This window comes from Galeopterus variegatus, unplaced genomic scaffold, assembly GCF_000696425.1.
Source record: "Galeopterus variegatus unplaced genomic scaffold, G_variegatus-3.0.2 Scaffold4039, whole genome shotgun sequence".
NCBI lineage: Eukaryota > Metazoa > Chordata > Mammalia > Dermoptera > Cynocephalidae > Galeopterus > Galeopterus variegatus.
In genome coordinates, this window is record NW_007730150.1 from 44,892 (window position 1) to 62,546 (window position 17,655).

Below are 17,655 nucleotides of genomic sequence, written 5' to 3' on the forward strand. Positions count from 1 at the left end.
GGGCCCCCCCCCCCGGGGGGCCAAGGGGGGGGGGGGGGGGGGGGTTGGAGAGCTCCGGGGGCTCCCAAGGAGGGTGAGGCCATAGCCCCAAGTCCAGGGAAGGAGATGGCCTTGCAGTTGGGCCCTGAAAGACTCACAGAGTTTTTAAAGGCATTTTATTCTTTTCTAATCACCAGTGTGAAGTATAACAGTTCAAAATACTGTTTTTAACTCTAAAGTTTTAACTTCAAATTAGATTATGGTATAATGCGGGGGGCGGGGTGCTTATGTTAAGAAATCTGTGGATCTATCACTGCTATATTTCAGAGCTGGGGGGGCTACAAGGTATTTCTATCATCAGGCGAGCTGAGTGTTTTGCAAGCCACGGATATATGTGTGTGTTTGTGTCTTTTTATCTCCCTTTTTATGTCCCTGTTCAGATTCAAAGCACTCCTCTCCAGCAAGCCGACAAATGACAGCACCTGCATAGAGATCGGTTATGTGAAGTACCCCATCTTTCAGGTGAGCCCCTGGGGTGGTCTGGAACTCCATGCTGGCAGGTGCAGGGCACAGGCCTCCATCCTCAGCCTGTGGATTAGCCACTTGGAGAAGTCCCTGCAACATGTTATTAGTCTCCTGCACTCTTGGCTCCTCCTCCCACTGCCCCTTCCACGCCCGTCCGTTCATCCCTGCAGTATTCATTGATCACCTGCTATGCCTGACATTGTGCTGAGGGCTGGGATAAAAGGACAAGGATAAAGGACACCCTGTCTTGGGAACTCACAGTCTAGAGGAGGTGCCATCTGAGCAATTAGTCAATTGCAATATACTGTGGGATGCACGAGAGAGGAATAGACCAATGTGCTGTGCAACTCAGACCAGGGAAACTGGGGAAGGCCTCCTGGATGAGGCGTGATGAGCCAAATATCCAAGGCTGATGAGGAGTCAGCAAGCCAAAGAAAGGTTAGGGATCAAGGAAGGGGGTAAGAACATTCCAGGCAAAGAGAACAGAATGTATGAATTCCTGAAACCGTGGGTGAGCCCAGCATGGTCAGGAACTGGTGGGCTTTTAGGGAATCCAAAGTCATTTTAACATTAGTCTGAATCTAACATAAATAGAAAAAGAAAGCTCCTTTGTCATCTGGTGATGACCATACCATGTCTCCTGTTTGGGGGAAGTTCATCTCATCTGACCCTTCCAGCTGCCCTGCCAGGCAGCTGTAACCCCCCTTTACAGGTCCAGACCTGGCCTTAGAGAGGTGAAGTGCATGGCCTGAGTTCCCACTGCTGCTCCTAGCAGAGCTGAGGTTCACACCCAGGCTTGGTGGAGTCCCGGACTTGTTCTTTTAACTGTCTCCCTCCTGTGAGCACTTGGGCCCTCCCTAAAATCACCCAGCCCTGAGGAAAGAATCATAGGGCCCATTAGAGTTTGGAGCAGGAGCTGGATGCTGAAAAATGGGTGCCCCCCAGCTCTCTGAGTCCTCATGAGGGGGCACATACACCATTAAGCCTGGGACTAATTGGGGAGCTTCCTGTAATAAGAACTTGGCTCATAGTAGGCACTCAATAAATGTTTGCCAAGTGGATTCACTGAACGAGAGATCTCCATGGGAAACAACGGCCTCAGAGGAATCTCGAAGCCTGTAATTGCTTTTGACTGGGGAAGGTTTCTTGGTCATATTAGCCTCAAGTCGCTGTAATGGGAAGAGAGGATTCAGCAGGCCCCAGGGACTTTTCCATGTGCCTGCCCCTTCCCCATAAAAGACGTAAAGCCTCATTTATGGCTTGAAATAGGCCAAGGAGGGCTGAATCTGACCCAGCAGGAGGCTCCCAGGGGCCTGTTCACTTCCCTTCCATGCTGACAGAAGAATTTCAGTAAATGAGACTGCTTTGGGTTTCCTCCCCACAAATCTGTTTAACATCACACGCAGGCAAGAGCTGGATGCAACTCAGACTGCACCTGGAAGTGGGGCCTCCGTGAAGCTGTGGCTGCTGCTTGAATCTCTTCTTCATGCAGGTTGGCAGCAGCCAAGAAAAACAACTCCACAAACAGTCCCTTCGGCCTCATAAGGGTTCACTTCACCCCCTTGCAGAAAAGGCAGAGCCTGAAGGTGGCATGGGACAGCCCAATTTAAATTCCATTAGCCCCAGGATTTCCGTCCACAAAGGAGCAGCATTTGAATGACCCAACCTTGAATAAATGAGATAGCATGGTAGAGAAGTGCTTTGTAAACAGAGGCAGTTGTTATTATTATGGCTCTTATTATGATTATTGGTATGGCCTTTATAGAAGAGAGGTGCTAGGGGAATAAATTGATTTTAATAAGGCCAATATCCCAACATTCGCTGACTTGGTATTTCAGATGCTTATGACCGACCCATCGGGTGGGAGAGGGGAGGGGAAACCATGCTGTGTTATTTCACAAAGCCTCAGCCACCACCATCTCTGCAACAGGGAGGTGGTCACAAAAGCCCAAAGTCAGTATGTGGGAGACTCAAACACAAAAGAGGGAGGGGAGGATTCGTGCGTCTGTTTCAGGTGTGCACATTGCACATCATGTGTTTGCCACATGGCAGTCACTGGGACATAGCCATGGGCAGGACATAACCTGTGCCCTCAAACTCTAGTGAAAAATGACACTGCAATCACAGGTGACATTCTGCCTGACCGGACACCGCGTGGGAACAGCCAAGAGATCTAAACAGGCTTCCCAGTGGAGGAGACCACTGAGCTAGATCCCAAAGGAGGGGGCAGAGTTCAACAGGGAGAGAAGAGAGGGAGAGCGTCCAAGCACAGGGAACAGCGTGGGCAAAAGAATGGCACTGGGGGAGGTTCTGATAAAGGCAAGTGGTTGGAAGCAGTCAGAGCATAAAAAGAGGATATGATCAGGATTAGGAGGAGGGAAAGGCAGAGTGGCAGGTGAGATCTGAGGAAGGAAACTGATGCACGAAAATTCATAGCAGCGATATTCATAATGGCCAAAAAGTGGAAACAACTCAAATGTCCATCAGCTTATGAATGGGTGCATGGAACGTGACATTTACATGCAATGGATATTGTTCAGCAATAAAGAAGAATGAAGCACTGGTACATGTGACAACAGAGTGAGCCTTGAAAACATCATGCTAAGTAAAAGAAGCCAGACACCAAACCACACATGTCATATGATTCCATTTATATCAAACATCCAGAATAGGCACAGCCATAGTGGTTGTCAGGGGCTGGAGGGAGGGGGACATAGGAATGACTGCTAATGGGTATAGTTTCTTTTAGGGGTGCTGAAAATGCTCTAAACTAGATTGTGGTAGTGTTTGCACAACATTGTGAATATGCTAAAAACCACTGCACTGTATACTTTAGGTAGGTACATTTTGTTACGTAAAATATATCTCAAAGCTGTAAACAATATTTTTTAAAAATATATTTTAAAGGGCCAGCCCAGTGGCGTACTCGGTTGAGTGCGGCGCTTGGGAGCGTGGCGGCGCTCCCGCGAGGGTTCGGATCCCATATAGAGACCGGTCCGCTCACTGGCTGAGCGCGGTGCAGGTGCGACACCAAGGGTTGCGATCCCGTTACCGGTCACGAAAAAAGACAAAAAGGAAAAAAAAATGTGTGTGTGTGTGTGTGTGTGTGTGTGTATATATATATATATACACTAAATACACACACATACACAGTAGATTGAGACCAGTGGCAAAGGGTCTCAAATGGCCTGTTGAGAACGTGTCAACATGTGACAGAAGCACGTGGAAAAAGATTTTTCAACTGCAGAGAAAAGTAAGAAGCTGACATTTACTGAGGGCTTGCCGCATGTCAGGCTCCTGCTAGGCCTGTTACATGTGTTAATAACTTGTCTAATCCTCATCACACCCCCGGGAGGTAGGTAATGTTATCCCCACTTTACAGATGATGAAACTGAAACACACAGAGCCTCACTTAATTCAGGTCATCCAGCTTTTAAGTGGCAGAGCCAGACCAGAAACAGAGGCAGCCCAACTCTAGGGTCCTTGCTCTTAATCGCTATCCTATATTGGTCACACTGTCCCAGCCTGAAGGGACATAGAGGGTGGCCCAGTCCAATATTGTCATTCTATAAGTACCCAAAAAGGGGTGTAAACAGTTTACAGGTTGTGCCAACAGCTGCCTTAGAGCCAGGGAGGTAAAGCCAGCTTGTCAGGCAGGCAGATAGAGGACAATAGGGAGCAGAGGAGACTGGGGCAAAATGGAGAGAGTATGCACCACCTAAAAACTAACACTCAGTTGTTGTGGGAGGTGACAGCAGATTCAGATGCATCCGTGGGCCTCATTCCATTGAAGGGACACCAGTTGAACAGCTCTGGAACATTGCACACCATTCGGGCATTGTGAGCCACATGAACAAAGAACAGCCTGGCTTGCACTATTCATACCATAAAATATATGGAACACAGAAAACACAGAAACCCTGGGCCCGTGATGGCTTCATCTGGGATCTTGTCAAGTTGTAATTAGGAACAGGTGGTCCCATGGTATCCCAGAGTCATTATCTAGGACTTCAACAAGAGGTTTCAAGTCAAACTTGGCCATATTCCCAAGGGAATGGCCCACTGGGGCAGGCTCTTTAAGCCATGCCACATGTGCAGCAGTTCTGGGCAGCATGACTGAGGTGGGAAGGCAACCCATGATTGTCATCCATAGATGGGGAAATGTCATGAGGAGCAGAGTCTAGGACTGTCTGATTTGGTCCTGGGGGTGGGCATGGAACCAGGGGCTGGAAACCACAGGGAGACAAATTTCAGTGTGCTATCAAGAAAAACTATCCAACTGATACAACTCTTTAAAGTGGAACTTCTCCCCTAAGGTAGTTGGCTATCGGTCATTGGCAGAGGTCACATAGAAATGAGTGCCCATTTGGAACAGATGTTCTAGAGGCCTCAAGAACTAGCCTGGATTGTACTGGCCAGTTAGCTCAGTTGGTGAGAGCACGGTGTCAAGGGCAAGGGTTCAGATCCTTGTATCGGCCAGCCACTGCCCCCTCAAAAAAAAGACGTTGGCTGGATGGCTTTAAGGTGACATGACTGTGCACGATTGACACTTTGCTCACTGTGTCCTGTCTTCCAGCTGGTCATGCAGTATCTCTACTGTGGTGGCCCAGAGTCCCTTCTCATCAAAAACAACGAGATTATGGAGGTAAGGAGTCCATCGTGTCGTCGGCCTGTCTTGGCTGCCCTTGGGCAAGTGGCACCTCCGTGTACTCAGGTCACTGGCATGCATCAGCAGTGTCTGGAGGGACCTGTGTTGGATTTTCATCTGGTGAAGGCTTTGGGCTCTTGTTCCTTCCTGTCTTAGTCCTTCCAAACAGGAAGGGCTTCTTATCACAGCCCTTCGCTGGAAGGCTGGGGGTGCTCGTTTGCTAGCCCAAACCCTCTCTGGAGCCACTGAGTGAAACCCCACTTTAACTGGCTGGCAGGGAGGAGATGAAGGAAATTTACTAAAATGTCCGAGGCTAGCACTAGAGTTTGCTAGCCCAAACCCTCTCTGGAGCCACTGAGTGAAACCCCATTTTAACTGGCTGGCAGGGAGGAGATGAAGGAAATTTACTAAAATGTCCGAGGCTAGCACTAGCTCTGGGCACAGCTGGGGCTCTCATATCGTCATCAGGAAGTATCCTAGCTGGCTGCTGCTTTCTCCCCTGTCATTTATAAAAGTATATCCCCTATAAATATTCCTTAAATCACAACGTTGTCCATTTTCCCAAGCTGCAGAAGCCAAGAGTGGATTACAGATCTCTCCTCGGCTTTACTTGGGTTGACTGTCCCTTACTCACACAGCACACTCCTGCACACCTGCCTCCTTGACCGTCCTTCTGTCCCTTGTCCCCTCTCATAATTCAACCTGCTCTAGCCTTCCTTGTCCAGAAACTTGTTTCTGCTGCCTTCTGTCCAAGGCCAAGATTTCCCCCTGTTCCTTCCCAGAAGTGGAACTCTTGACAGCTTTCGTAATCAAAGCTGGGAGTTTTGAACCAGAAACAAAAATCACTCTGATAACCCTCAGTTTCAAAAGAGCCGAGATCCTGTTGATGTCTAAAGTCCAGGGTGCCTGGCTAATGAGAGATGTCAGAACACTATCAGTTGTTCAAGAGACCCCACACAGCGGTTAAAGCATGGACTCTGGACCAGACCGGGTTTAAATCCAGGCTCTGCCACTTCTGAGCTGTGTGATCTTGAACAAGTTATCTCTGATCCTCTCTGATCCTCAGTTTTCTCACCTGTAAAATAGGGATAACCATATCTGCCTCACTGGGTTTTCAAGAGGATTTAAAAAGTTTTTATAAGGTGCTTAGAACAGTGCCTGGCACACAGTGAGTACCATTAGGGCTTTGTGTTCACTGCATGGCCCATTTATCATTTTCTTACTCTGTGAAACCTTCCGTGGTCATCTTCCCCCAACCCCCCAACACACACACACACACACACACACACACACACACAGAGTTACTGTCCTGTCTGGACCACTCTCCTGATGGTCACTGTCTGAAGGCAGAGGCTCTTTTGAAAACATTTTTTTTAAATGATTTTAAAATCAAAACAATGACTATATATTTAAGTGATGTAAATCACACAGAAGGTCTTGGAATAAAAAGCACCTGCCCCAGGCCCAGCCCCACCCTGCCCTCCCTCGGTCCTTTTCCCCAAAGGCCAACCTTTGAACTGTGCTTTTAGTTCTTTCTTCCCTTCACCAAAACCTGTCATTCTCTCAGCACACATCTGTTGAGCATCTTCCCATGCTGGCACCGTGCTCAGGGCCAGGATATAGCAAAGATCCTGTCCTCCTGGCCACTGGTGAGGGAGGGAGACATGGTGTCACGTCCAGAGTGGGAAGTGGTATAAGGAAAAGACAGGGCGAAGGGGACAGGTGGGGATGGAGGGAGGCCACCTGAGGTGGGGTGGTCTGGGAGGCTCCTCTGAGGAGGTGACATTTGAGTGGAGACCTGGACAACTTGCTAAGTAATTCTGCTCACCCTTATTTGGGGACATGACAATTTCTGGCATTTTGGTTGGACCTCCTGCTATCATAGGTGTGAATTTGGTTCACTATGCCCCACTCCTTCCCCTCTGCCATCTCACCCCACAATGGAGTACAATCACAGTCTTGTTCCTCTAGTGTGACCCTGGTGTTGTATCTCCCGTTCCCTCGTCTGTGACAGCCCTGTGGAAGAGGATTTTTCTCACCATGTACATCCTCACTGTTACACCCTTTCCTTCTGCCTCCCAACCTCTAACAGGCTCTTCTTATGTTTTTAGCTTCTCTCTGCTGCTAAGTTTTTCCAGCTGGAGGCTTTGCAGCGACACTGTGAGATTATCTGTGCAAAAAGCATCAATACTGACAACTGTGTGGATATTTACAACCATGCCAAGGTAATCAACGCCATTCTCACTGCCCCGTCTACACATGGGGTGCTAGGGGGCTGGGGGGAGGCTTTTCCTTTGCAAACACTCTGGATCGGGGCAGAGTGGATGCTGAGCCTGCTCGCTCAGGGCTGAGCCACTGGATTTCTTGCCTTTCTTCTCCTAATCCCTCCTCTCTAGAAGATAAGGAAAGTGGGAACCCAGAAGTTTCAAAAGCAGAATTGTTCTCAGACAGTGCTTCTGAAACTCTCCTGCACATATGAGTCTGCACATGGCAGGCTCCACAGGCCTGGGCTGGGCCCTGCTTTTCTAACAAGCTCCCATGTGATGTCTCTGCTGCTGGTCTGAGTGACACTTTGAGTAGCGAGGTTCTACAACAGTGGTTCTAGAAGTGTGGTCTCCAAGCCAGCAGCATCAGGAAGCTTGTCAGAAGAGTACATTTTTGAGCCCCACTCCAGACCTACTGAATCAGAAACTGTGGGGTGGGGCCCAGACATCTGTGGCTTCGCAAGCCCCCAGTTTATCTGCCCAAGGGTGAGAACCACTGTTCTAGAATTGTTCTCACATTACGGTCAGCTGGGCACTCTCTTCCAGTCCCAATGCCTGGGACCTATCACAGACCAATTAAATTAACTTCTGGGGGTAGAGCCTCGGAAAAGGCATTTTCAAAGCTTCCCAGATGATTCTCAGATGTGGCCGAGGTTGAGAACAGGTTGTCAGCACTGGAGGGGACCTTGGAGTCCACCTAGTCAGGCAGACTCAGCACCTGGCTCATGATCAAAATCACCTGGGGTGCTTTCTAAATGTCTCTTTAGTCCTCCTACCCCCGATGACCACAGTACTATCCCTGCAGAGTCCCAGGAATCTGTATTTTTAACAAGCTCCCAGGGTGACATCAGCCTTAAGGCCAATCTTCATGCCGGATTTCAGAAACCACTGATTTCATCCCATTCATTTCACAAGTAGGGAGACTGGGCCCAGGGGAAGTAAAATAATTTGTCCAGGTGCCCCTTCATTTTATTTCATGTGCTGAGCACAGGGAGATTAATGACTGCTGGGAAGAAATGATGAAACCTGTTAAAATGAGGTATTAGTTTATAGCAAAATTTTCTTCCTTTCTATAACTGGAGCTCAGTACCCACATCTCCCATATCTACAGCTATGAGTGAGAACTGATGTGAATAATGATCTCCTTGCTCGTGAAAAATCAGATTACGTTTGCGATGTTGTTTGCTTGTTTTAAGCCAATATTCAATGATCCCTTTTATCATGCAGGCACCTGTGCTAAGGGCCTTGTTGCTTCATCTTTTTTAATCCCCACTGCCACCCTTTTAGGTAAATGCTATCATTAGTCCCGTGTCATAAGGAGACTGAGGCACAGAGAGGTAAAGTAACTACCTTAAGGTCACACAGCTAGTACTGAAATTTTTTTATTATAGTAAAATATGCATACATAGAACTTATACTTTAACCATTTTTAAGTGTACAGTTCAGTGGCATTAAGTACCTTCACACTGTTGTTCAGTCATCACTACCATCCATCTCCAGAATTTTTTCACCTTCCCAAACTGAAACGCCATCCCCACTAAACACTAACTCCCCATTCCCCTGGCAACCACCCTTCTTTCTGTCTCTGTGAATTTGACTACTCTAGGTACCCTGTATAAGTGGAATCATACAATATTTGCCCTTTTGTGTCTGGCCTATTTCACTTAGCATAATGTTTTCAAGACATCCATGTAGTAGCATGTATCAGATTTCCTTCCTTTCTAAGGCTGAGTAATATTCCATTGTATTATACACCACATTTTGCTTATCCATTCATTGGTTGATGGACACTTGGGTCGCTTCCACCTTTTGGTTACTGTAAATAAGGCTGCTGTGAACCTAGGTGTGCAGATATCTGTTCAAGTCCCTGCTTTCACTTCTTTTGGGTGTGTACCCAGAAGTGTAGTACTGAGATTTGAACACAGACTTGTCTCACTCCAAAGCACAGGTTCTTAACCCTGTGTTAACTGTCTGGCCTAATAAATATTTGAAATATTTTTAATAATCCGTGATATTCGAGAAAGGTTTTCTGATTAGCCATTAGTAAATCAAAAAGCACACTTAGTCTACTTTGTACACACACGGTGAATTGAGGATTATATCAAAATGTGGTTTCTCAGGACACCAGTGTTTTGTTTTGTTTTTTTTCTTTCTGTTTTTTGTTTTTTAATATTAAACTGATTACTTTGCATAAGAGAATCCAGAGAGACCCCTTCCCTACCCAGGAAGAGAGCCTGACCACTTTCGTGGTCCCCTGGCCATGGTCACTCAAATTGCCCCATGAACCTGACACCCACAAGTGGCTCTTCTGTGGCCTGTCATCGTAGCAGGGAGGCCTGTGTTCCATGATCCCATTTTAATCTCTTCAAACTCCTTGGCAGGCAGCTGCTGTAGCTCCTCTCCTTACTTAATAACGCAGCCCGAGGCAACGTGAACCCAGGCTGGAAATACTGGCGCAGAACACCACACCTGTGGCAGAGAAACCATCTCTATCATTTCCTTTCTTTCTTGGTGGCTGGCCAGCGAGGGGAGTGACGTTGGTGTTACTAGCCCCACGCTCTACCAAGTGAGCAACAGGACAGCCTCCCACACTTTTTTTTTAATGTTAAGCCAATCAATCCTATTATTCTGTGACTGATTTCTTTGTTTATTTCTGGCAGCTGGCCGGTACAGGGATCCAAACCCTTGATCTCAGTTGTCTCTTCCACTTATGTCGCTCTGCAGCTTGGACTTTGGCTTTTACAGGCACCAGCCTCCGCCTTGGCCTTCTTGGCCACATTCTAGAGTGTTTCTGTTGCTTATAACACAATACCCAGTACTGTGTAAGAAAATAAAATTTATTGCTTACAGTTTCTGAGACTGGTAAGTCCAAAGTGCAGGAAACACTGACGGTGAGGACCTTCTTTGGTGACTTTGGTGACACCTGGTCTCACATGGGGAGACTGGCAGAGCAGAGAGAGAGATTGTCATGTGCTCTCCTTTTAAAGAGCCCTCAGAACCTCATGACCACTATTATTAATCCATTCATTAGGGCTTGCTCCTCATGATCTAATCACCTCTTCAAGTCCGCACCCTTCAATTACCATAGTAGGATTTCCCACCCTCTTAACGCTTTCACAGTAGAGACCAAGCCTCCAACACATTAAACTTTGGGGGGACACAATTCAGTCCACAATAGTTTCCAACACAAATATCTGCCCTTCACAACATTTGCGTGGAGGGCCCAGCAATGCCAGCAACTGCTGCCCTTTCTATGCACCACTTTCCCTGTGCTACAGATGCTGCAGCCCCCAATAATGATCACATGCCATGTGGATTCTGTTACTGGCAGATTGTGCTGCAAATTTAGGCTAGTTTACTAAAAGAGTGGAAAAGAAACTAACACTTGCTTTGGAACCCCAGGAAACACAGGCATTTAGACACTAACAGCCATATTCTAAATGTCAACAAGGACCTCGGCAACATTACCTCTATACTACAGCTAGCTGTTTGAGACAGCTGTGGAAGATTACACAGATGAGAAGCCCATCCCATAAATGCACAGCTTAGCCATCTTTTTCCCTAGCAAAGCTGTCCCGAACTAGTCATGAAAAAGAGGCCCTAGAGCTTCTGATAGCTCTCAATTTGAGAAAAAGAACAAGCTAGCTCATCAAATTGAATCTCAGCTAATGTAGTAAGCTCAACAGTGCACCATGATGGAAAGAACACAGGTTTGGAAACTAGGGAACTCATTCATTAGTGTTTCTTGAGCTCCCACTATTTACCAGGAACTGTATTCATCAGAATATAATGAGAAATTAGTAAGACACGGTCTCTGCACTTGAAAAAACTATAGTCTAGGACAAGTTAGCAAACATGTTCTGGAAAGGACCAGATAAACATTTCCAACTTTGCAGACCATATAGTTGCTTTGGTACCTGCTCAACTTTGCCATTATAGTGCAAAAGCAGACATAGACAATTTGCAAATAAATGGTGTGGCTGTTTTCCAATAAAACTTTATTTACAAAACAGATGGTGGGCCACATTTGTCCCACAGGTCTGTAGTTTGCCAAACACTGGTCTAGGAGATGAGAGCTCCAATCTCAGTTCTGTCAGTAATTAGTTATGTGGAGATAGGCAATTGGCTGGTATGGAGTCATCATTCAATAAATATTATCAAATACTATATGCTTGTTATTCTCCACTTACACTACCTTGTGCTAAGTGACAAACATCTACAAAGCAAGTGCCAAGGGAGCTGGGGGAGCACTGTGTCCACAGAATCAGAGATAGGCAACTCTGAGCCTTGGTTTCCCCACCTGTACAATGAAGCCTTGTACTCTGACTATAAGAGCAGGGTTCATGTTGAAAGAATGAAATTATTCCTAAGATCTCTCCCAGCTCCAGGATTCTGTGCATGTATGTGAACATTTGTGTGGTAACAAGCCTGCTCACTGATAAACTTCATCAAGCTTTATAAGCCTCTTGGAGACCACAGAATGACCACGTATGTCCATGTCGTAAACGGCACAGCAGAGCATGGTACCTCTCTAGTTCACCCCCTTCATTTTGTAGCTGGGGAAACTGAGACCCAGAGAAGTGATTTGACTTGCACAAGGTCCTGGAGTGGAGGAATGGACTCTGGCCCTTTGCTGGGAGGAGCTGCAAAGTCACACCCCAAGGGTATGGATATAGCAAAGGGTGTTTGCCATTATTATATCTAAAGGCCTTCCAGAAGCATAACATCTCCTGCTTCCTCTCCACTCCACAGTTTCTTGGAGTCACAGAGCTCTCAGCATATTGTGAAGGCTACTTTCTCAAAAACATGATGGTCCTCATCGAAAACGAAGCTTTCAAGCAGCTGCTATATGACAAAAATGGTGAAGGGACGGGCCAGGATGTGCTCCAGGACTTACAGAGGACGTTGGCCATCAGGATTCAGTCTATCCACTTGTCATCTTCCAAAGGTTCTGTTGTATGAAACCTCCAGTGCAGCAAATGCTTCCTGGGAACTTTCCAGTTCTCCTGCTGCATTAGCTTTACACAAACACATACAAATTCCACCTGGAGTCTGTTTTTGGCTGGGACAAGGAGCTGCTCTACTGCCTCAGCTTCTATTGAATAAGCAAATTCAGCTCCCATGTGTTCCTGTTGAGAAACAAAAGACATTCCACTGGTCTGCAGATCAGATCACAGCTGAGTCCAGAGCCTGGAGGTCAACATAGGGCAGCCAAGCTAACCTTAACCAAGAGCACCCCTGGGGCCCTTGAACACCCACTGCTGGGACCACTGTCCAATGGATCGATCAAGATCTAAAGGTTGTTGGGGTTCCAGGTTGACAGCTGGAGAACTCAAACGTACCAACCCTGAAAAGCATTGTATTACACATTAAGGACCTTGGTAGCTGCAGTACAGCAAGCAGCCACCGTAGCAAATTGGTGAGGCTGTTACCCATAATGAGGAAATAATTTGGCAAATTTTTAGGGGTGGGAACTTTTTAAAATGTTCATAAAAAAAAAAAAGGGCAGTCTTGTAGTTTAAAATATATTTCTAAAAGCTTAACAGTTCATTTTCAACTGAATTGTGTTTAGGGATCTGTGTTTTGAGGGGTTTTTTTCTGTTTGTTTTTTTTTAAACAGTAAGTCACAGGTCCACACTGTGTAAACATGCATCTGATAAGATATTGCTGATAATCTATACAAGGTGAAATAATCTTGCCTTAGTGATCATGGTTACACAAAAGAGGTGCACTGCCAAAAATTATCACTATTTCAATAGTTGAAAACAACCTGCATGCTAATCGTGGTTTCGGGGTGAGAGAAACACACCCCCACATAACAAAACACGCATTTGCATGGGCCCAAACCTGTGAAATGTTACGTTTGTGCTTCATTTTTGCCAAGGTAAAAATGTTCATTACTTCTTGCTAGAAGTCCATTTGGTGAAACTAACATAACCATTTCAATTCCTAATTATGAATGATTCTAGGATGCTTTTGCAGAAATGTATTCATAGATGATGCTGAATAGGGGGTGGGGGGAGCACGTCCGAGAATTTACTATTAATCCCAGAGTTTTCTCTGTATTCTCAGAAGATGTTAATAGTTTGTTACTAGCCAGAGAATATGACTATGTTAGATTATTTTTAAAGATAAAACATGTATGATAGGATGGATTCTTTCTGTATTTGGAGAGTGTACAGTATAAGGTTATCTATAATGAAAGTTTATATCAACAAGGTTCTATTTGCTCTGCCATATGCTAAAAGCAAAAGAGATTGGTGAAGTGCCACAGTACTCCAAATAATTTTTCAGTTGCAGCCTTTTATCTCGTCCTTTAATTTGAAACCTAGATACATGTAGTAAAAACTAGGAGAATGAATTTTACCCTCTAGGATGGCGAAGTTTTGTTGATAAACCTATTTCCTAGCATGCCTTTGGGAAGTCGTGCCAGACCCTAGATTCTAAAGGTCTTGCTGTTCTTCTGTGGTCCTTGCTCCCTGAGCCATTGTTCAGAGGACTGATGTCAAGTTCTATTCTGTGGGTGTGGCCCGTGGAGCACCCAGGCCACGTCTGTCTACCATATTGGCTCTTCTGTGATGCTGATACACAGGCCTCTCTTCCACGTGGTCCTTTGCAAACCTCCCCGAATCCCTACCATAAATTAGGAAGGAAAAAAAAAAAAAACCTTCCTGTGGAGGAGTCCAAGTAACAGATACACATGGCACGTGTGTCGGGGCTGCCTCCTCCTCCTCCTCTGTGTCCTCAGAGATGCTGCTTGGATCTTTCGTTAAAGCTGGCTTCCCTGTGAATGTCTAATGCTAGTTCAGGGCCTGCAGGCATTGATTTGTACAGCGGCAACTCCCGACGGGGCTTCTGTTATAGTTTGGTGTGCTTTCTCTGTCATTAAAGAAATGATTTTCCCAAGCCGCGTGAGAACTTCACTCAGTTAAAAGATCGGAAAATGTGGCTCCGCAGAAAAAGTCAAGGGAAATGAGGACACTAGAGAAAAGATGGGTACCCCTGTTGCTGGCGGTGGGCAGGGGCTGACCAAGCTCTAGTTCCCAGGGTCTGCATACACTCCTGGGTGGTGCCCTCGGATTTCCTTCCCATCAGGCAGAGGAACTGCAGGTGCTGCCACTTGGGCTGCTGACATGGTACCTGTTGCCTACTGCTGTAACTCGCCTGCACAGGACGGAGTTCTGGCTGTCACTCGTGTGCCTTAATGACGCTTTGTGGGGCTGGGAGGATGGAGAAAGACAAATTGTCTCACATGGTGTGCCCCACCCAGGCCAGCATGAGTTAATGCTAGTGGATGGTGCCAGCATTCTGGGACGGGGACTTCATGCAGGCACAGGCAGCTCTCTTCTTGGGCGTCATCATCACCAAGGTCATACTGAGTCCCCAATTGGTCTGCTCTGACTCCTGACCAGCCTGGGCCCACCCCAGGCCTGTGTGGAGGTGAATACCCCTGGCTGATCCATAAAGGCCTAGGAGAAGTCAGTGCCAGGAGACCTGGGCCAGCGAGGCCCGGTAAAGAGCTAACATCACCCACTTCCCAAGCAAGACTGCTCACCCCAGCTTAGCAATCCGGGTCTGCTTCTTCTTTAAGAAGCAGCCAAAGCAACCAAGTGCCAGGGGCCAGAATTCTGAGTCAGGCCAGGAGAACAGAAGGTCAATTTACTGTTGACTGTGCATCACCCTCTGTGTAGCCTCAGGGCGAGTGAGCCATTTGATTTATTTCTTTTAGAAAGATGAAGTGTATGCTACTGCGCTGGCCTTTTGCTTGGATGACAGGTGGCTTTGTCATTCAGGCCTCAGCAGAGCCTGTACAAGGTCCCCTTAGCATCTGAGGGGGTGGGGAAAGGGGGAAGGAAACCTACCTGCCTGCCACAAGCTCTCCTCCGCCCTTGCATTTACAATGGGACACCAGAAGAGGTGTGTACAGGCAGCCACCCAATAAACATGAAGACCCTGACTCAGCTTGTGTCCACCCCCAGTCCATATACCTTCTTAACCTGTGCTGCTCTCTCTCTGTAGTAGCATCATAATCATAATGAAAGCCTAAGATCAATCAATGAATGATATAAATGTAGTCAACTGAAAGGGTCTTGGCAAATATGAGGTGCCATTCCCCCTGATTCAGCTTCTGTGTCCACCCCCACGTTCTCATATATACCATATGTGAATGCCATCCCTTCTACTCAAAAGAACGACAATCCTCCACCCAAAATGGAGATCAGGGTGTGTGCTCCCATCACTGAGGAGCCCAAGCAGAAACCGGAAGAAAGTGCAGTCCCACATCAGGATGGGGTTGGAGAGGGACCTCGGAGAGCTTCTCCACCCCTGGGCTTCTGGGACAGTTTTTGTACTGTGTTCTGTGATTCTGCTTTGGGATCTCCCAGTGTTTTTTTTCCTGCAAAGCCCCAGGCAAAAAGCATTTCTCCAACTGGATATTGTCTGATCAAGACTTTCATCACAGAGTGTTTTACCAACCGCGGGCTGGGTGGATGAAGGTTCTCTGAGAAAATCTCCTGTTTCACCTATCTTAGGTTCTCTGTCTTCAGAATTCAGTGCTCACCTCCCTCTACCCCTGCCCCACCTTGCACTTGACTCCTAGAGTCACAGATGAATGGTTGCAGAGTATTCACATCCTGCTACTTCTAATGCTATCTCTGAGATGCCTTCCAAGGCTCAGTCAGTTTCCCGGGTTTCTCAACTTGAGAGTTCCATTCAGAGAGACATTTATTGAGCAAATTCTGTGCAGCACTGATTGCTGAGCTCCAGACTCCAGCACAGACCCAAAAACCTTCCCTTCCAACTGGATCCAGCCCCTGACTAGCTTGGAGACATTAGAAAAGTTACTTACTCTATGTAGTTTTCATTCCCTCTTTTGAAAAATTGGGCTTAATGGTAGTTAATAGGGTTGATGGGAGGATTAAAAGATATTTTGTATGGGTCCCACACTGTTGCTAGCAGAGAAAAGGCATTTCCAAACTTCTAAGACTGAGCAAAGGAAAGGAGAAATTGGCAATTCATACAAGGAAAGGAAGGTTGATGATTTTGCCCTTCTTTTGAAAGAAACCAGCATGAATGTGTCACCCCAAAATATGCCTCTTTAACATAAATATTTTTGAACTAAAGGCAAGTATACAGCAAATGGAAGGAGAGCTCTTTCTGTCCTCCCCTGTTTCCACCTAAAGACAGGATATAAATTCTCCTTTACTGGAGACAACCCTGATCAGCTCAGGGACAGCCTCAGAGGACTCTGCCAAAAAAACTTTAATCCATTAGTTTCTTCTTATACATTTACCTTCCCACAGTTTTCCACCTCTGGAAGCCTAAAACCACCACTTTCCTTTGTCCTGTCACTTCTCAAAAATGCATTGTGCTTCACTGAAGATGTTACATAAGCCAGAGTTTTAAGCCACTACTTTTGAGTTACCTTTCACGGAGGCTTCCCCTGCATGATACACACTGCATGCATTAATAACCTTGCTTGTTTTTCTCTTATTAATCTGTCTGTTGTTACAGGGGTCTGTCCCAGTTACAAACTTATGAGGGTTGAGGAGAAATTATATTTCTTCTCCTACAATTTCTTGAACTTCCTACTATAATGATTTCCATGGTGGTTTGTGATTCTCTACAGTTTTACTACTTATTCCAAGGGATATGGGGAAATTCCCCCAAAACTGAGCTCTTTTCCAATTCTAGTTCCTAGCACAGTGCCTCGCACAGAGACAGTAATCAAGAAATGTTTAAATCAATGCAAGACAAGCTCAACTCAATTTTCTTTTATATAAATACAATGTTTTCTAAATATGAGAGTTGCAGGGATTAGCTATTCCATTTTCCTTGACTACTGTGGAATGTGAGACTCACATTCATGACTCATGACATGAGATGCCCATGGTGTGTGTCTAAGGTACAATGCCCCACAAGTGACCGATCAGGGCCCAGACTCACCAGAGCCAACTCTCAGTGCACAGGGCTTGAGGACATGGCTCTGTGGAGAGGGAAAGGGTAGTCACAAAGCCCCCAGTGAAACAAACTGCTGGATGCCAGCTCCAGAAAAAGCTGGGACCGCTGTCCTCATCAAGTCAGCAGCTAAGTCATACATCCTTTGCTGTCCCTTGATTGTGCGGACACTCATCCCCCATCCATCCACTGAGAAATCTCCCTGGTGAAACCTCACATCACCTCTGTTCCTCCAGCCTGGCCAATGCCTTGAATAAAGCAGCACGTGCCTTTGGACGGGGC

At 46.4% G+C, this 17,655-nt stretch overlaps 1 protein-coding gene across 2 annotated transcripts in view; it reads left to right on the forward strand.

The window, feature by feature from the left end:
• BTBD11 (BTB (POZ) domain containing 11) overlaps nucleotides 1-14,322 on the forward strand; it is a 44,035-nt gene extending 29,713 nt beyond the window's left edge. For both annotated transcript variants that reach the window (XM_008586592.1, XM_008586593.1), the window contains 4 exons: nucleotides 420-501; nucleotides 5,081-5,149; nucleotides 7,264-7,377; nucleotides 12,169-14,322. In XM_008586592.1, coding sequence (XP_008584814.1) covers nucleotides 420-501; nucleotides 5,081-5,149; nucleotides 7,264-7,377; nucleotides 12,169-12,378 — 475 coding nt within the window. In that variant the 3' untranslated portion in view covers nucleotides 12,379-14,322. The remainder of the gene's footprint in view (nucleotides 1-419; nucleotides 502-5,080; nucleotides 5,150-7,263; nucleotides 7,378-12,168) is intronic.
• The last annotated feature ends 3,333 nt before the right edge of the window (nucleotides 14,323-17,655 follow it).